At 32.2% G+C, this 21,508-nt stretch overlaps 1 protein-coding gene across 1 annotated transcript in view; it reads left to right on the top strand.

Moving 5' to 3' along the window:
* Positions 1-17,656, top strand: part of LOC119069722 (acetylcholinesterase) — a 29,008-nt gene extending 11,352 nt beyond the window's left edge. Inside the window, exons 3-6 of the mRNA XM_037173847.1 lie at positions 6,002-6,165; positions 7,325-7,401; positions 7,703-7,816; positions 9,701-17,656. Of these exons, the coding sequence (XP_037029742.1) occupies positions 6,002-6,165; positions 7,325-7,401; positions 7,703-7,816; positions 9,701-9,834 (489 nt within the window). The 3' untranslated portion in view covers positions 9,835-17,656. The remainder of the gene's footprint in view (positions 1-6,001; positions 6,166-7,324; positions 7,402-7,702; positions 7,817-9,700) is intronic.
* The last annotated feature ends 3,852 nt before the right edge of the window (positions 17,657-21,508 follow it).

Genomic DNA, 21,508 nt, shown 5'->3' with positions numbered 1-21,508 from the left:
GGACCCAAATTTAATTTTTTTTTCAACTACATTCTGTTCGGCCTTTGATTACCTTCCAAATGAAACAAAACTTACGAAAAACGGATGAAATTTACTCGAGTTATATGTGAAATACACATAGGGCCCTAGTAGCATTTCACTTCTAAGGCCCTAACTCACGGTCCACTCACCCGATTTAAAAAAAACTTTTTTTTTCTGGATTGGTATTGACAATACCTATCATTTGCCGTGTCATTTCTATTTCCATCGTTTATTTTGCCATAAATATCACCAAAAGACCTTAAATCACTTAGGTGGCCCTAACTCACGAATATGCCCATCTTCGAACTTAGCCTCACTATTTCGACTATCTTTCAGGGAAAAAAAAATTTTGAAATCGGATTTGATTTACTCAAGATATCGACGTGACAGACGGACAGACGGACAGACAAAATTTTTATTGCAGATTCGTCATCTATGAACATAGGCAAACACTTTGCCCTTACCGTCTGCTTCGAATTCCATCAATTACACACGGCATCGTAATCCTATAAGCCCCTTTGTACTTCGTACGGGGCTAAAAATTGCTCGCTTCGCTTCTCTACATTATTCGCTATGATTCGGATTGCAATTTTCCATAGCACTTTTTAGTAATTATAGTTTCATCGAAGTTTCATCGAAAATTTGATAAAAAGGGCGAAAATACCTGAGAAGTACTGCTCAGTAATAATACGCCAGATCCATCAGCTATGACTTGCTCTTTTTATCCCTGTCAAATTTCCTCTTTTCAAAATTTTCCTCTGGGAACCCTATGTACGTTCATCAAAATACAGTCAACTTTTGTATGTGTAGAACTTGTCTAAAATCATTTTTCCTTAAAAAATAAATATTTCTAAAACATGAAAAATTCGTGTATCGTAAAATCTTAGGTCAACATTTTTTGGGCACCACCCTTCAAAAATTTAAGTTGGCGCCACTGAAATTCGTTAAACATAAGAAGTGACAGATTTGATGATTTAATCATTATTATTTTGTAAGACGTTATAATTGTTAAATATCGTCCCTGGGTACTCACAGAAAACATGGAAGAATGTGGCCTGTCTTTAGTTGCTAAAACTGTGTCTCATGTATATGAGAAATCGTCTCAAAATCTTTCACAAATTACCAACCATTACTACTGCGCTTTCATTTAAGCATTCATTTATCGTTGGAACATTTATATTTTAGCAACATAGAGCGCATTTTTCATATTTTTATATGAGACTGACAGATTTATGAACATTTTTCTTCTTTTATTTGTTGGTTTTTTTCCTTCTATCGTGACCAAACACACATGCGGAATTCACAATGAAAGCGGCAGACATTTCTCTCAAAGCTTTAACAAAATATAAACGCAACACCCTTGTTGTATGGTAGACAACCATAACGATCTCGAGAACAATAAACAAACGAAAATGAAAAATTTTTAGAATTTTTTTTCCAACACCTAGCGACAACGTTGTGAAAGTTGAAAAACTGTTGGTTTGAAAAATTAAGTCTATTTTGAACAAGATTTCTGTTGGACTTGGAAAAATGCACATTTCATCTGGTTAATGTATTCCACTTCATTCGTTCACCTGTTCTAGAATGATAATCCTCAAATAAAGGTTAATTTACCTAAATATGATCTATTTATTACTCTGAAACCTAAGATAAGCAGTTGTTGTCAGCTAGACTGTTGAACAAGAACAGATTAAAAATTCCCGACAGGCTTCGTCAGTGGCGGATTAACCTCGGGGCAATTGTGGCTCGTGCTGGCGCTGGAAACAAAAATAGGGCGCTGGAAAATTGAGGCGGTGAGAAAAGTGAAAGTAATCGAACGAAAATATTTTAGGCAACTGAAGGGAAAAAAAATCCTCAACAGTTTTATTCGCTCTATATCATTCTACATGTTACCAATAATTGAGGATACCAATAATTGGTGTGAATCTTGATCGTGAAAACGAGGTTGGAATTTTCTCAATTTTTCGTTCCAAATGCGACTAAAAAGGAAATGTGTCGTTTTTTGTCGAGCATTTCGTAATTGATTATTACATCATCAGCGACGAACGGAAACATGAAAACGTCAACAGGCCGTTGGCTATCAATGTTTACGTCCAACCAATAATATGATCGTAAAGAGATTCGTTGCTTTCACTCGTGAAAAATTGGTGTTGTACTCTCCGAAACATATCGTAAAATGAGTGATAGAGTGAACAATTTTCGCTACCCGTGCTCAACGTTTCGTTCTCGTTATCTACAACCTGAAACTTACATCCTCAGAACACTTTCTAAACATATTCGCCGTTGAAACCCAAATTGAAAGTAAACGCGTCTCATATTACTCTTTGTTATTTGGGTAATATGTTATCACCGACAAGATATCCATAATAACCAATTCAGTCCAGGCACGTCGAGTTCTGTACGGCGAATGCGGCGTTGCCATTACCACGTTTTTAGTTAAAATTTGAATTTTCGGGTAGTTTATCTTCGACCAAACCAAAACTTCCCGTCTGGTTCTGCCTTTATTGCATAGGTTGCGTCAAGCCAAAAATATTTGAATTATTGAGTGATGAAATAGTGTGGAATGAATAGAACGAATAAACGAAAGGTGTTTTCGTAACCAACCCCAAACATTTAATCTTATAAGCTACGGTATATCACAAGCCAACCAAAAATATTGAATAAACCAAACGTAATGAAAAGTTAAAATTTTAAGAAAAGATTTCGCTCGCTCCGCTTTAGTAGTGTTCTGATAATCTGAAGTTCCTTTGACAGTCTAAGCTTAAAATATTCTAAAATTTAAACTCGTCTTGCAAGGATCAGCTGTCGTTGTTACTAAACACTGTATCCTATTCTAAAAAGTTCAAGGCAAAAGATGTATATGATATAGATATACATGGGTAACGAGCAATGAAATTTGAGAAAAAAATATCTATAAGTAAAACCGTTGCTAAAGTTTCCATTGCCCAGGGGCGCAGAAAAACTTAATCCGCCACTGGACTTCGTTACATTTACTATTATTTAACAAATCTTTTACTTCAATTGCTTTGCGTTCTTCTCGTCACGAAGCATTTAAGTTTCAATTTTCTCATTTCTTCACACTATCGGAGTTAGAGGACATCAAGTTAAGTACTTACCCATACAACAATAAAATAAACTCAGCAAATCATGCGAAAGTTTACGTAACATCACCATCAACCACCAGTTTATATTAATGTTTATGCTTTCAGCAATTTTTTTTTCCTTTTATTAAATGGTACTTACATATTTTATAGCGCTATTTAATAACGTATATTTTCAACGTATCTTTACTTTACTTAAGCATGAGCACTCACGGTAAATGCATACTTTTTTATGCTAAATATATAACATGCCCGTTAAATAACTTCTCCACATTTTTATATTCTCTTCATATTTTTTTTTATGAAAATGCGAAGCATAAATTTTAGATTCATTGTGGAATAGTAAAAAAAGCGAGGCAAAAAAGTCAGATAAAAACTAATAACGCAAATATAAATATATTTATATGACGCTCTGAAATCTGAGTCTGGAAAATTTTCAATAGCAAATCATTTATGCAATTTGCTTTAAATACAATTAAACTGCTCAGAATTTCAGAGGGAAAAAAAATTCTTCTCTTCACAGCGGTGTAAATCTGATTATTCTCGTATAATAAAAGGCAGGATTAAATTATATCGGTCAGGGACATTCACATGTCTTCTGAGAATAGCCTATGTGACAAACATAGGCACAAAGAAATACTAGATTACGTCCTTGTTTCGAACTCATGTCAATGAAGGATTGACTGATCTTCCAGGGGTGCATTGAGGTTTGCAAACCCAATCGCTGCGTCCGATTTTTTGAAAGGTGTAATAAAAGATAATAGATTATCTACACATTACGATACATACTGTTTTAGCTCTGCGCGTACCTGCAGCAGGTAATGATCTCGGAAATTATTATATCTGCAAGATTCATTGCCTGGTCATAAATTTCCTAACATGTTATTTCTGAGGAGTTAATTTCTATTGGCAGTGATTCATAACATAGAGCTTTTGTAGGTACTCTTCTAGCAATGGAACTTTAAAACAGAAAAACATTAGTTTAACCGATTCAAAATCATTAACTTGTCTTAATGAAGTCACACTCCAGCCACCACAGCATTACATAAAACTTTAACTTTAACAGAGCATCACTTCTACTCTTGACGTGAAGAGCAAATTGATAGATGAAGCTCGGGTCACGAAGTTGCCGTTCACATTGACACCTCCAAAAATTGATAGAAGAATTCTCCTTTCGAAAACCAAAAGTGTCTTTTCGTCACTTTGTGTCATGCACCAAGCTTCCAATCCATATACTACAACTGGTCGAATCAGCGATCTGTGCAATTCGCACTTAAGGTTGCGGTTGAGTGTTTTCGACCGGATGAGTTTTTGAAGACTGTAGTAACTCCTGTTACCAAGCGTTACCCTTCTACGTATTTCCTCTCCGATGCTATTATCACTATTGACCAGCGACCTAAGGTAAATAAAGCTGTCGACAGTCTCGAAGTATTTTCCATTCACCTCCAGCGTATGGTCCGTTGATCTGCCATCAGACAATGAAGTTGTCATGTATGTACTTGGGTTTTCTCTCACTGACCTTGAGACCGTACTCAGCACCCCTATCTTCAATTTTCGTGAAATTCACTTTAACGATGTCAATGTTCCGTCCAATTAAGTCTAGGTCATCAGTATATCCTAACAACTGACTCAACTTTCTGAAGATTGTACCGCTGGTTTCCACGTCGCTCTCTCTTATCGCCTTCTCAAGAACAATGTTGAAGAATAGAGCTGCCCGTCCATCGCCTTGTCTAAGTCCTTCCAAGGCTTCAAACGTATCAGATAGATTTTCCGAATTCTGTCCTTGGCTCTCACATGTGACAGAGTCATTCTAGCCAAATGAATAAGTTTTTTGGGGTAACCAAGTTCCACCATCGCATTCCATAGTTTCCTCCGAAAAACCCTGTTTCATGCAGATACTATACTATCAATACTATCAACGCAATTATTCACTGAAATTCAAGCACAACAATTCTGTCTAAAAATATGTAATGTCAAGTCGTGCTGACTTCAAACAATATGATTGTACGCGATGTGCGAATCCAATACCTTCTCTAGCAAACTAACTACATGCAACGTAGCCTTTGCATTCAACATGTAAAATTAGAAATTAGGCAAAGAAATATATAGAGAAGAAATAAGGTGGTATTTGACAGCGTCAAAACAAAGTTTGTTTGCTAGATAGAATATATTGGCGTATCAAATCTGTTTTTGACCCCTTTGGCATGAAACGATTTGTGCATGCTCTGGACGTTCTGGAAAATAAGGGATCTTAAAGCTGCAATCGCACCTACTCTCTTTAGCCTTTCGTTTACTTTTTAACAATGAGAAGTGGAAGAAACTTCCGTTGTTCGTATGTAATCGGAGACCTAAACGGCGTAAGTGCTTGAGCATGAAGCAAAATATAAATATCAAAACAAGGACTGAAGTTTTTTTATTCACTAAGTCCCCGGGCAATGAGTTTTAACGCTCAGGTCAATGAAGTAATGACACCATTCTCGGGGGAGCAGTGAGTAAATTTCTTCTTTTTTTCATCCACTTGGTACATGAACTTATTTATATCCGTCTTATGCAAGACAGATACTTAAACAAATAATTGTGTTTTGTGGCAATGGATGGTATGAGCTTTATTTGGTTAACCTTGTTGAAAGTGACTCTTAGTCCTCAGTATGATCTTGTGCATATAAAGTTCACTCTCGTTGCATTTCTGTACTTTCGCCCTTCGTTATAAATTATTGAATAAAATACTGGGTAACTGAACAATTGAATTCAATTCGAATAATGCGGTTGTAATTTCGATTTTAATTTTTCATTGCAACCTCATTTTATCCAATAAATTCTATGAAACAAAATTATTATTCTCTTCTTTAAAAATGTAAACTATTTTTTTTTCTATACAGCGAACCAGTACATCGTTATGGGGTGAGTGGATGGGTGTCTTACACGCTGATGAAATTGAATACATATTTGGCCAACCGATCAATAAATCACTTCAGTATCGAGAACGCGAACGAGAGTTGAGCCGTAGAATGGTGCATGCGGTTAGTGAATTCGCTAGAACCGGGTAAGTGCCGCTCGTTCCGTGAAAAATCGATCCGATATCATGTGCATGAAAAATTCACAAACATAACGAGGCACTGCTGGTCGTAATAACAGCAAGAAATTGGTTTTTTGAAAATTTATTTTCATCCATTTTATCGATTATCGTTTTATAAAGCGCGTTGATATTCGTCCATCACGAAACTGTGCCAAACAATTTTCAATTTGTTTCTGCTTTTCAAATTGTATCTTTTCGTGAAATTTTTCCAAACTTTTCAGATGAAATGGGAATTACATAAGAAAATACTTTGGATTCATCATATCCAGCATTCGTTACAAACGTTTGTGTTAATTTATCTGTTTGAACACTGTCAATCTCAAGTTTAAAGTAATTTGAAAAAAAAAGTCAACGCGAAAAACTTACCCTTACATTGTCGAACCGTTGTGTTTCGTGTTGTTACCGTGAAACCATTTAACCGAAAAACGTGTACCCGAACTACGATTGTTGTGCTAATACTGTGCCTAAAAATGTGTACATTCTGTATGATGCAGATAATACCATTTCCTTACACGCGATCAGAAATTGAAGACTACCTTCAGTCGTTTAAACATTTAATAATCTGTATACACATCTATAATACACACTGAAACGCGTGCAACATTTTCTTTTTTCTTCATTTTTATCGTTCAATTCAATAATCCGTTGAAACTTCTGGATTCGTGATCCCGAAGAGTCGCACTCAAGTGTCCAGCAAACTTAAATGTAAATCACCCAAATAAAAGTGAACGAATAAATTAATTTTAAAGATTAATACGAATAGATATCTTAAACTAGTTTTTAATGCCGAGAAAAGTTTAGTTCTGTACAGGTTACATGATGGCAATTGCTAGAATCAATAAATTAGAATTGCTCGTGTGCTTTCCGCTTGAACAAATTCTTTTCTTTTTGGTTAATTTTTCCATTATTTGGATATATAATTCCGTTTCTACAATAATTTACGGTAACATTCTTCATAACTCAATCAAAAGCTTTGCAAAATATCAATTCGACAATCAAAAAGCTCACTTTATACCATTCGACAATGTAAAGCTCAATTTTAACCATTCAAAAGCTCACTTTTAACCATTCAAAAGCTCATTTTATACCATTCACGTAAAGCTAAACATTACACATCAAATTTCAGCAATCCGGCACCTGAGGGCGAGACATGGCCTGAATATTCGAAAGAGAATCCCGTTTATTATATTTTTAACGCTGAAGGTAGGTGATTTATCGTAAAAACGATGAATTAGATGTAGTGAATTTATTGGCGATGAAACGATCGATTTATATGGAGCACTGTGTTTCAAATAGTGGTTTTATATTGCGCTGTCATGTAATTGAAAATTAATTAACAGAACTCATTCAAATCGTAAAAGGAAGACCACGTACTTGGTATATATATAATGAAGTGTTGCGCTTCCATTTAAACGATCAATAAATCGCTAATAAATACAAAATTGTCGTAAAATTATACTTTGATGTTAGCTGTAAATAAATAACAAAATAATAACCAAATAAGACGAAGGTTCGAAAGGTGATGAAAAGCAGAAAGCTGACAAACTGGGAAAAGGACCGATGGCAACTGCCTGTGCATTTTGGAATGACTATCTACCGCGACTACGAACGTGGGCAGGTAATATGAACAAGAAATGGAAAATATTTTCAATTTCAATGAGTTTCTGAGCATTTTTTTCTTTCTTTTTTTTTTGTCTGAAATGTGTGGCTCTTATCATTTTGTGTCGCGCGAATAGGAAATTCGAAACGAAACCAAACGTCGAGATGCAAACTGAACAGAACAAAACCGGTTATACAAAAGATTAATAAAACCGTTTATGGCAAGAAAATTTTATTTCCACAAACTTAATTTTTTTGTTGTTGTTGTTGCTGCCTGCTAATTTTTTAATTTATTTATTTTACTGCTTTTTTCTCGTTTCATTTAAGATTTGCATTCCAGATCCCAAGGAACGTATTAATATTAATTTGAATCTCTCGTTCCCTGTTTTGAATTTATTTGAATTTGCTTTAAATTGTAATTTTTGGTTTATTTTGAATAAATTACTCATAATTTCACAAATTTATTAACAATTTTGTTTTATTTGTTTTGTTCTTCCCTTTCATAACGTTCAGTTTGCAGACTATTGCTTGTCTTTCTGCGAAGTTGATTAGAGGAGTTGTCGTAAGGAGACATTTAGAGAAATAGTGATTTCAGTGTGCTTAGTATGTAACCCTAATCTCCAATGATACCAAACAGTAAGGTTACCATTTAAGGTGTTTGCTTTCTTTGGTCGTTCCTAAGGCTTGCGACGAAAGGTCAGGTCAGGTCTGGTTGATATGATGACCAAAACGAAAATGAAAGTGAGACGTGATTTGCTTCAGCTGTTTAATGCGTTACACTCTTCAGAAAACGCATAGAAAATTTGGGAGAAACTAATGAAAACACAATCAAATTTTCCTAAAATATAAAGAGTTATAAAAAATGGTCAGAATTGTAACATCTGAGCTCTGGAATGCATGACATGAATTATAAATGAAGACTACTCCACGAATGTCAGCTAAAAACAAATTATAACTTTTTGACTTACCACGACAGTATTCCTTACATGAAATAATGAATTTTGGAAATGAGAGCTAGCAACATTGATGAACTTCTGTAACTGCAACTGAAAAAAAACACTTAGAATTAGAGTGAATAATCATTTGGTTATTGAGTTGATGTACTTCAGTAAAGATAGGTTTAAAGTTGGAGGTTCGGTCCAAAAAAATTTGAGACACAAAGATTCAGTTCAGAACTTTACATATCGCTGCATAAGTATTACTGTCATAGTGCCCAAAATGTAGGCGATATTTTTAAGTGTCCACTTTTGTTAGCATTCGCATTTCTAATGTCAACTCAAATAATGTACATGATCCTTAAGGCGCAGATGGTAAACTGTATACAATTATCGAATCGGTTACTTATTTTGACCAAAATATTTTTCTTCAAAGCGGAATGAGGGCCGCGAATCGATCGAGTTGGAATTCCCCATTTTCTTCCAGAGGTGAACACAATGTTTTTCAGATGAGTGGTAATTTACCGTTTTCCTCCACAAAACATACACATCAATTGAGGAGAGTTATGCACTAAGCGTCACAATAAGACATTTCAAAAAAAAGACGGTTCATATCGGTTCATTTCTCTCCTCTCCTCAATTTATCACAGAAAAATTTTCAATTGTGAAAGATTGAGTGACAAGATTTAAATTTTCTCGCTGTCAAATAAGACGGTAAAAATTATCCCAAACTGTCATCAAATAAAGCGTCATTTTCTCATGGTCTTTTGAGTGAAGAAAATAAGGTTAATCACACTGCACATATGAAAAATCTTTTACTTCAATTATTTAAATTTACATTCTACTACATAACAAACACATGAAAGGCCAAGATAATACAGTTTATTATAATATGAAATTCATTGAAATCGAATTAATTTCTTTGTGCGGATCAAAAGAAAATAAATAAACAAACAAAACAATTTCAGAGCCCCAGAATTTGCCATGCATGAATTTAGAAGATAGCAGCAGAACTTCGACTTCAACACACATATCCGCCCCATCTATGAGTATTGCAATGCTAGTTCTATTGCTAGCTACACACCTATTAACAGGGATGTAAACACATATCAATTTACACGAAAAAAAATGAAATAAAAATAGTTAAAGTAAATTTTATTTAAAAAGAAGGATAAATGAGAAAATTGGAAGAGCAGAATTATATAAAAAAAATAGAAATGAGAAATATTATGATGAAGAGACATAATAATAGACTAACGCACCTAAAATAGTAGTTGATATTATTATGTTTGATGATTGCAAATGATGAACAAACATTTATATTGCATTAAAAGTATTATTTTTCAATACAAAAAAAAATTTATTGACAATTTTTGAATGTACCTACACTGTATAACGGTTAAAATAACGAAAAGAATAAAAAAGAAATATTTTTGTTATTTTGATGGAAGCAACAAACCAAAATATAAAACGCATATCTTATATAAAAATAATGTAAACTCTATTTTAACGAAAGAAAAAAAAAGAATATTTAGGAAAGCTTTAATATATAAACAAAAAGAGAAAATCTATAAAGAAAAATTTTATGTTTTGCGAAAGCAATGTTAGATGTTGTTTATTGTAACAGAAAAATGTAGAGGAATTCTAAACGAATTAAACAAAACAAAAACAAAAAAAAAATGAAAATTTCAGTTAGTTTTAAATATTTCGAAAATTTTGTTTAGTTTTCTTTTTCTTTTTGTTAAATATTTTTCAGTTTTGATTGCCATTTGTTGGAGGGCATAATTCGTTTGGCAATGATGCATTTCGATTAAGTTAAAGTTCATTCCGCAGAACATACCAATGACATCCGCGAGAACGCAAGAAACTGCGGTGTTTTGATTGAAGAAACTAAAGCGAAAACTTGTCATCGCTACTACACATTACAGCCTACACGATATTAAATAATGTGCGTTTTATCGAGGCGGGATAGCCAGGAAAGTAAGCTTTTTTTACTCCACATGGATATTTTAAATGACATTTCTAAAAAAAAGCTCAAAATTCACAACAGCTTTCTAAAGCTCACAAACCTTTTCTGGCATTGGAAATAACAACTGCAGAGTTTGCAATCTAAGCGTTTGATTGTTCATGATTCTGTGTAACAATAACCTATATCGTCGGATGCAGTCATGTACTTCTAAAGAGGTTGTCAGGTTATCAAACTCTTGTTTTTTGTGACTCAAACACATATACGAATGTGTGGAACATAGCGGTCTAATAAAAATTTAGCGCCACTTTTAGATGTTTATGACTGTACTTAGAAATTCCAGACAATTTCGAATTTACATTTTATGGAATTTGTGCGAATAATGTGGCGATTGGTATAGAAATGCAGATGCGCGATTAATTTTGATTAACTTTGATGAAAATCAATTGATGAACGGACCAAATAACGATATTGTCGAACAGCAAACTGAACCATACTGAAAAATATCTGACGAAATTTAAGTGTTAGAGTCTTGCTAATTTTAGAAAAGCGAATCTGATTCTATTTAGGGATAAAAAATCGAAACATTTTTATTGGCGAAACAATTTTTTAGAAATTTTTTTAAGAATGTTTATACTCAAATTATGTGTGCATATCGTTTGAAAAATTAAAAGAAAAATTATTGGGTGAAAAGTGCAAAGAGTTTTTTTTTTGTATGAATTTGCAAGTTTTTTTTAGAAACTGATGTAAAAAAATTGAATTAAAAAAATGAAAAAGAAGAATTCTGTAAATGAAAAATTAAAAAAAATATTTCCAAAAGACCTAAATTTGTTGTCCATAGCAAAACTCAGTTTCGATTTTCGTTAAATTTTTTTGTAAACTTAGAATTGAATGATTTTGAACTAAATTTTTAAATGTTGACCTAAAAACACACAAATATAATGCATACAATGCTCGCTTTTTTGTACACAAACTGTCTCGGGACATAACTCCTGTGCAACCGAAACGGAAAACCAATGATCGACGAGGATAATTTTGTGTTTTTGTGTGCAATTTGGTTTTGATTGTATACAAAATGGGCTCTTTGTGTTATTCCGGTTCCTACAATTGTTTTGGTTTCTTCTTAAAATTCAAAACATTTTCATAAATTCCACGAAGTTAGTCAAGAAGTTTATCGAAGGACGTCGTCCTCACAAAGCTGAATTAAAGCGATATAAAAATATGTTGGTCGGGTTTTAATTCGAAATTCACGTAATTATTTAACAAATGAAGAAATAGATTGATACTTTTCTACCTTTTCGATACTCACATGCGACTCTGTCTCACAATACCAAATCGAACGGACCTAAGTTTTCACTCGTTGAACGAAATATGAGGACGGCAGGATGTAAGTGTAAGAATTCGGAGAATTGAAATTCTGAAAGTATTGTTTCGACGATGAGATCAATGCATGTTTGTGACTGTGACTGATCGCATAAATCTTCTTATTTTACGAAAATATAAAGTTTGTACAGCGAGCAAATTACAACTTTCAGCATTATAAATGCAAATCTATTTCTAATCTACGTCACATGAGATTCAACATTACGACATGTTCGTATGATACGTCAATATCGCCTTTCGTTCAGTTGTATGCGATTTCAATCCATACCATTTCACATGTGACATATGAACACGTGCTGTACCTGATGTAATATAGATATACGTCATGCAAATTGAATCGACATTGCATACATCATTAGAAGGTATAGAATTCAGCGGAAGCAATCGAATAAGAGTACGTCGAAACTATCTTCTGGGCTAATTTTTGTAAGGTTTTAAATTTCAATGATCAAAATTGGTCCTATTCCGGTTACAATTGTCCTACATTACAATCGTATTTTATTACAAAATTTAAAAAAAAATGGAAGAAGCGAAACTTAAAAAAATGAGGAGAGCTTAACACACAAAACGTGAAAACCTATACGCACTAATATACTAAAGTGTAACACATACATTTATCCTTGTGCAAGAAAAACCAATAAAATGAATTCTATTTATTACCAAAACAGAGAGAAAAATAAATGGAAATTGAAAATATAAATTAAAAGAAAAATTAAAAAAAAAAAACAAATAAAAAAATGAAATAAAACGTAGATGCTGTTAATATTGTAACTTATTCTTATGGACGAATTCGATCGTCAAAATCACACAATATTTTATTTTTTATGTTATACCTAAAATATTTATATATTTAAACAAAAAGAAGAAGAAAGAAAACAAAAAATATTTAAAAAAAAAACTAATTTAAAGATAAAAAAATAAAATGAATTTATATGAAATTGTTCTTTAGACTACAATATATATAATATATAGGACAGTAAATTGCGACTATTTTAGCGACCGTAGAAAAGTTATTTATCACAATATAGATACTACAATTATTTAGATATACAAGAGAAGGAATGATGATGATACACTTGACTATTTATAATAAAAAAAAACTATTTTTTACTGATATAAACTTAGATTGCACAACTGAAACTTATTGAATGAGATTTAAAGAAAAAACCGAACATTGCATATAGCATAGAAGATACACAGAATCAGAAAACACAAATTTTTTTCGATTTTACTTTTCTTTCGTTCGTTACTATCCCGTATCCCTAAAATGCCGCTCATCAATATTTAAATTTCGACTTTTACTTAACATCGACACCGTACTATACCATATTATATCGCTGATATGTTATCGATCGAGTGATTAACATCGTTTTTAATTCTGATTTTTTGTTACTCAGTGATAAGAATTTTGGTTATTTTTTTTTTTTCGTTCGACCTGTTAAGGGTAGTTCTCTCGTAACATGGCCATACACAATCATACACGGAGCTGAAACACTCATACACCCACCTCGTTTCTATTTTTAAAAATGAGTTGAGTTTGGTGAAATGCATTTATTTACTCCTCTCCGGAAGTAGTGATCTGATCAATTCGATGAGAACACTAGAGTGCAGAACTTCCCTACCAAAAGTGACCACAAAACTGAATTTTTTCCAGTTGTTCCATGTTCAATGAATTTCGTTATGTATAAAATACGAATTTTCGCAATTTTTATTCGATTTTGATGAGTAGCTAAAGTCGAAGCGGCACAGAGTCTCAAAACATTCTAAAAAAAGGAACTAAGGAGTCACTTTTAAAAAGAGTAAACAGGAACGACGATCTGTTTACCGGTACTATAGTAAATAGTCATTGCAGATATGGACTTTGATTATCACTTTTCAAATATTCCTTACTTTTGTCAAAGTCAAATAGACTCAACAATTGTATTTCTCCGATTGAGTTTCTTGAACATGGTTATACGTTTGTCTTTATTCGATTAAGTTCAGATGCTTGCTGCGGAAAAGACCAAAGTCAACCCTACGTAAAGAGACTCCTAAGAATAAATTAGCGTCTCTATGTTAATTCTGTTTAAATCGGTGATTCTGTCTGACAAACTTTCAGACCGACGACGTCTTGGAAACAAAAAATTAGTTCAGTAGCTCAGTAACAAAACATCCAAAAGAAAATTCTTTTAAAAATCGAAATTTTATTGATAAAACACTAGCGTACCATGCGTATACTACCGCCAACAAAAGCTTGATTCACACTTTTTCTTAGTTAAACCGAAACACCTATTATGTCACCCACACTGTATACCTAAACATCTCATCCCAGACATAATTTATTTCTCACTTGCATACGCTTTAAACGATTATGGTTGTTAAACGTATAATACACACAATTTATCTTGTCTGTATGCATTAGCATTAGTGCCTATCGAATGAAAATCTTCATAGAACTTTTTTTATATGAGAAAAAAAAAATATTTGACTAAACCAAAAAGAAGACGAAACATTTTTAATATACACAAATTCTGGATGTAATCTAAATAAATTTTTAAATAAATTTTTTTATAAAAACTAAAGAACAAAATCAAAGACGAAGAACACAAAATGAATGAAAACAAAATTGGGATAGAAAAAAGGAATCTTCACGTGCAAGCAAAATTCAAAAATGATCGATCAATAAAAATTCGTTTTAATTCGTTACACTGAGATGATCATTAACCATCATTTTCCATACCAATCAGTTTTACCAATAAAACCATTTAAAATCCAAATGATGAATTTAGTTCATTAGTCATTTAATTTTTGGGATTTTATTGAGTATAATCCAAATGGTATTACAATTATGAGTCACCACAGCCGATACTCTAATACCTAACCGTTCTTATACAACAAAAAAAATATTATTTTTTAATCAGACAATTTGGCGTCTTTGGTATCCATTATAGTCGTTGTGAAAAAAAGAGCAAAAGACCTAAACTGATTACCTTGAATTTCTTGAGCCAGCACCGATGGATCTAATTTTTTTTTTCATATGCTTTGAAGGCGATTGGAGACCCGTACGTACCGAATTGCGGCAAAATTAGGTGGATTCAAAAAACCATCATTACATTTGGAAAGGGATTGAAATTACATTGTCATCAACAACATAATTGACAAAACCTTTTCGAAATAGAATCTAGGACTCTAATCTCTATCTAGACTCTGGTAAAACGTTTCCAAAAGTCATTCTTAGAAACCTTAGTAATTTCACCTGCTATCGTTTTTGTCTCGAAATGGTTGACCAATACGAAGGCACTACACCGATGTCGTTTTACAATCAACAGCAGGGAATTTTAGGTCTGGTAATTCCGAAAAAAATCGGAAAAAAGTTCCGAAAAATTTGGAAAAAGTTCCAAAAAAATTCGGAAAAAGTTCCGAAAATTCGGAAAAATTCTGAATTTTTCGTAATTTTCAGTATGAAAAATCGCAGTAGTAAGCTCTGATCCACCAGTTATCCGCCGGTAAACTGATCTATTTGTCGCGTTGTCAGACATCCAATTTTTCCATACCCGGTAGTAATATTTGAATCCAATCTTCGAACTCTTTGTTTCAAATTGCAAGTAATAGGCCACACGCAGCCACTAACTCTAATTCTTCGTACGGGTCGAGAACATTCACTACAATGATCAAAGTATAGTTTCTCGTTGAAAACTTTTGGCTGCACCGTTTAAGTTTGTTTTCTCATTCATTTTCAATGTAAAAATGGAACATTAGAGGGTCTCGTCCGTGTAAATTTCCCATGGTAAAATCGAATACAGTTCAATTCAATACTCGACCACTCAATAAGTGACAAAAATAATATTAGTATTATCGGCGCATTACCATAACTGGTTATTCATTTTATTCGCCTAACTTTCCATAGTTTAACTTTATGATCGAACTCGCAATATACACACAAAACCAAACCAATTTTAATGTACAGCTACTTCGTAGAGATAACGAGAAAAAAATCATTTCTGGTTTGGTTTATTTTTGAGAGTCGTAAGTGGCTGTTAAATCCAAAGTATACACCAGAATTATGTCACACTAAGATTTATATATTTTGGTTTTCATTGCACTGGCTCTCAGGTAACAAATTTCTTTAAGTAAGAGATATTTTTATCGCAACGAAATGTCACTTCCGGTTAGAACCGGCTTTCGAAATAAAGAAACAAGACTAGTAAAGTGAAAGTAAACAGACAGACAGCAAATACGTCCAAACAATCGAACTGTTTTGAATTATGACCGACATCACTTACTACGTGCCAAGGCGATTGTTTCTATTTACACAGTCCTTATAATTACAATTTCATAGATTCTTTCATAGCATCGAACGTGCTTTCGAATGTTACAAAGGGTGTACAAGAATCTACAAATATTTGTTGTTACATTTCGTTTAACTTCTAATGGAAATGGTTCAAATGCAGTTTTTCTCGTGTCACACTACCCGACTAATCTCGGTATATCATTGTTAAATAGATATAGATTAGATCGGTCAGTGCTCTTCGAATACCATTGTAAAAAGTTTGACGTCAAATTAAAGGTATATCCCACGTCAGCAAACCGATTTTGTTGATTTTGTTATTAATTGGATTAATTATGATAATTATGATTGTCTTCGCAAAAAAAAATTGGTTTCGAAATTATCAATGGAAAAATTATACAGAATAAAATGAAATTCTTTTTGGTTTGAAGACATCCAGCAGATGTTGCAAAATAAATTTGAAACTTAAAGTCGTAGTAAAATAACCCGTAGATCGATTTTATGATTCCGTTTTGACTTGGTAAACTTTCAAAGCAAATATTTGAGCAGTTTCAATCAGATTTGCAGAGTTTAACGTTGTGCAGACATTCATTTTTCACTGCCCATTCTCTTCTGAAAGTTTGAGTGTCCAAACTCTAAAAACCGGTCAATCTGTGTCCGAAATCTAAAACAAAATCTCGACTGAAAAAAGTTACCGGCCCCTACCCAAAATTTAAAATAAAAATGTCCACAACAAAACAAATCTGTCCCCAATCCTACCCCTTTCCCTGTCAGGAACAGGTTCAGTTAAAAAAAACATTTACATCCCGTAAAACTCTGGCATTATAATAAGTGCATTCACTAGTACTTATTTGCTTTGAAAGCTTTCACTCAACTTATGAACGCAAATCGATCGAATTGTAATGCGAGCACTTTAAAAGTTTTATGAAAGAAAAAGTTAAAGAATATGAACACTCTTCACACACATATCGTTATTCGGCCTACGTCAAATACACATATCAAATACCAAAATGAAAAGTATAGATGAAGCTGCTTCTAATAGAATTAAATTCACGGTTGATATTAGATTTGCTTAAAGTAAACAATATTTTAGAGAATTAGGTTAAAATTAAAAAAGAAATAAACCGACAGATGAAAAAATAAATAAATAAAGAAAATAACCAAAAAGAACAAGAAGAGAGAATACAATTATGTCTTAAACAGTCGTCGGTATAATAATGAAATATCATTTAAATGACCTTAAATAAATTAGTGTGTCAAATGTGTTAAGAAGCTAAATGTTTATCTAATGTATATTTGATATAAAAATGAAGAACAAGAATAAGAAGAAGATAAAATAATAATTAATAATAAAGAGAATCGGTGTGATAATATAAAATATATTTATATTAGTTTAACAAGAAAAAAAAAGAAGAAAAAATTATCAATAATAAATAAAAAAAAATTTATAAAATTGAATGGGAATTGTGAACAATAAAATTTGTAATAAAATCATATACACCTAACAACTAATCATCAATATATATATAAAACCAAATAAAAAATAAAAAGAAGAAAAAAATTTACAAAAATCATATAATAAGATATGTATTAGAAGCCTCTCTAAAAAAACGCTTAAATAAATATAAAAAAAAGTTAACTTAAGAAATGAAATCGTAGAAAACGAACGCTTAAAGAAATTTAATCAAATAAAATCACATAACACGCTCTTCTAAAAACAAATGAAAAATTATTTTATTTTTTGAATCATTAATTTAGTAAAAGAATTATCCTTTCGGTCAAATTATAAATGAAAGAAATATTTATATTCATAAGTGTGTTCATCTAGAAACTAATCAAAAAATTAAATAATTTATTTTTCTAATTGTCCTTATTTTTGCCTAAAATCTAGTTTCAATACCCTTACAGAAGCCAGGACATATTTTACAGAAGTTTCATTAAAAAAATATAAATGACTTACGATCTAAAATGAATTTGTCGTAGAAGTCCACCCGCAAGAAATACATGACGCAATTAACCTGCGAAATTTTACCTTAGACCGTATATGCGCGTCAAAAATCTTGTTCTTTTTTGAAATTTACATCGGAGGAAAATAAACAAGTACAAGCGGAGTAAAATGTGAAGTCACAATTACGACCCAATTATCTTTATTCAAGATTACTTGCACAAACGGAAGTAATGTTACGACATTTACGCAAGGATTCTTTTCAGGAAAACATTTTCCAACATTTTCCCGCATTCTCCTAAGTTTTTCCATATTTTCCTTAATTTTCTCAAAAAATATTTTTGGGAAATTTCTAAAAATTTATGAAAATTCGGAAAATGTTAGGAAATGTTAGGAAAATATGGTAAAATGTTTTCTAAAAAATAGTCCGCGCATTTCCATGAGTAATGCATTATAACGTGGATATTACATGTGGAATGAAAAACAACAATCGGATTGTAATCGTTGAAGACGACAATTTTCAATGATTAAAAAGCGATTGACGTCAGGAATTTGTAATATTTCTAAAAAGAAATCTGAAAATCCAGATAGATTCAAAAAGTAAGTTCCAAGAAATTTCAGCAAAAAATTCCGATTCAGAACTTTTTGGGGCTTTTTCAGAATGTAAATGCCGTGATAAACATCGTTAAATGTCGTAACGTTGGTAATTTATATGGAGTGACATCTAATTTTTCTCAGCCAGTTACAATTTTTTTAAAGAATAAAATTTCTTTAAAATATGTCCCGTTGCACTCACACAAACCGAAACACATCCAAACAGAAAACATATCACAAACATATCATAAAATCCTTATAATACTAATCAATCGTACACAAAATGGATCACACTTTTTATTACGATGTTCGCAGGACTTTTTGGCTTTATCGGTGAGACCGACGACATAAAAAAACTCCACCAAATATCGAATAAATAATTCTGGTTCCAGTGATTCATTTTAGAACGATAATTGGAAATAAATATTGATAAACAGAACGAGAAGAAAAACAATTATATATTACAATGTAGCAAATTGAAGGGTTCTATTATGCTGAATACATTAGAAAATGTTATTTTAATAAAATAAAATGAAATAAATCTCAAACTTACACAGAATACCCCAATAATATATATTATAATATACAACAAACAACAAAAGAAAAGAAGAAAAAATAAATAAATAAAAATATATTTACATATCAGCAAAATTACATATCATTAAACAAAAAAAAAGAATATTTTTGAATTTTTGAATAAACAAAATGGAAAAATTATTAAAAAGTTATATCAAAGTAAAATAAAAATTATTATTATTATACATGAATGTATATCTGATAAAGACGAAAAATCATTACAAGAAGTAGACGAAAATAAATTTAAAGAAAGGATTACGCTAGATAAAAATTTTAATGAAAAAAAAATCGGAAGAAGAGAATATTGTGTCCATGTTTTATTATATAAAAAATGTGTATGGAAATATAAAAATAAAATTTAAGTTAAGTCACAACTCGATCTGGTTTCATTTGCATTTTCTTTTCATTCGGATGGGATTTTTGCATTTTAACAGAGAACTATTTCCACTTGTGAATTAAATTTATGCAGAAAATTCGCTTCAGTTTGTATAGTAGCATTATCACTGTGATTAAATCACAACGGTGATAAGTCAATCATATGTCATGTTATCGGAGAGAGAGAGAGAGAGAAAGAGATTCAGAAAGTTACCCTTAAGTGTGAATCTATCGTTATGTATTGAGAAATGCTATATTTAGAAACTAAAGTTCAAATGCAGTAGATATTTCCAGTGAAATTTAGTACATCAGACAGTTTGCATATAAGTTAACTTATAAATCTTACCTTATAATTCGCGACGTCACTACATGTTTATGCATCGAAATATTTAGTACTGCAACGATGCTTAAGCATGACACGGTGGGGTTGAACAAAACTTAAATAGAGTCGCGATACCACCTCTGATTTTTCTTTATGTTCTTATTGAGGGACTCGAGTACTGTAAGGAACCACATTCAGTTCGCGGATCCAGCCGTTTCGGAGAACCGGCACTCATGGCCGTGTGGCTCTGACGAGTCAATTTGAATACAGATTGTTATCGCAACGGATAGAGGGACTAATTCTAAGCTAATTTGTGTTAAAATGGCTTCCCTCGACAACCTGACCACGTAGCCACAGCCAGCTAAGGTCGAAATTTTGACATTTTTGAATGGTGATATGTCCGAGTTGAAGAGAGTTTGAAATTCTTTGAATGGCGATTATGGTAGAGGATTCCATGTTCTATTGAACGCCAAGAATGGATTTTACAAAATTTGTCTGAATTGTACACTATTTGAAAATGTTTATTTCCACCATCCTCGGCGAAACTTGGACTCATCTGTAATACACATGTTGGTACTGTCTGCAACAAAACAATAATGCACGAAAAACATTATTTTTGATTCATTTAATTGAATGTAATATCTGTGGTCACTTTTCGAACATTTTGAAGATTTTGTACACTTTTTCAAAAATTTGATTTTCTCAGTTTATGCATTTTTCCCCAATTTTAGACTAAACAAACACTTACGACAAAAACGATTCTCAGATTATTTTCAAAAACTTTTCAGTTCTGGATAGACTACAACATTCACAAGAATTTAAGCCCACTTGAGCAAAAATTGAATCATTTTCCCGATGAATTTACGAATTTTCAAGTTCAAGATCCACTCAATTTTTCATAGTCGGTGAACTTTGACGACTCACAAAACATACTTTTTCGTCAAACTTCTTTCGGTTTTTATTTTTTCCAGTTAAATTGGACCTTATTTAGTCGAATGACAGCTAACAAAAATCTAAAAGTAAGTTTTTGGTAGAGGTCAAAATATGTGAGCAACTCGAAAATTTAGCTTCTTTGATTTTACGCAATTTGTAAATCAATTTAAAAAAAATTTAAATCGATATTTGTCATCTAGGGATGAAAACAAATTTTTGTGGACTACGCCAGTCTCGGTCCCTTACCCATCGCACATCCCTAGTGTATAATAATTGGTGAACAGTGTCAAGTTTCACTTAGGGTTGACTGTTTCAAGGTTCTATACTGTTGGCATACAGGTAGCTTCATATAGGAGGTAGATTATTTTGTAAGAAAAGTTTATTGTCAACTGGCGTATTATCAAATGGTGATTGA

Source organism: Bradysia coprophila (genome assembly GCF_014529535.1).
Source record: "Bradysia coprophila strain Holo2 chromosome X unlocalized genomic scaffold, BU_Bcop_v1 contig_39, whole genome shotgun sequence".
Taxonomy (NCBI): Eukaryota; Metazoa; Arthropoda; class Insecta; order Diptera; family Sciaridae; genus Bradysia; species Bradysia coprophila.
This window is presented reverse-complemented; position numbering and strand designations above follow the sequence as displayed.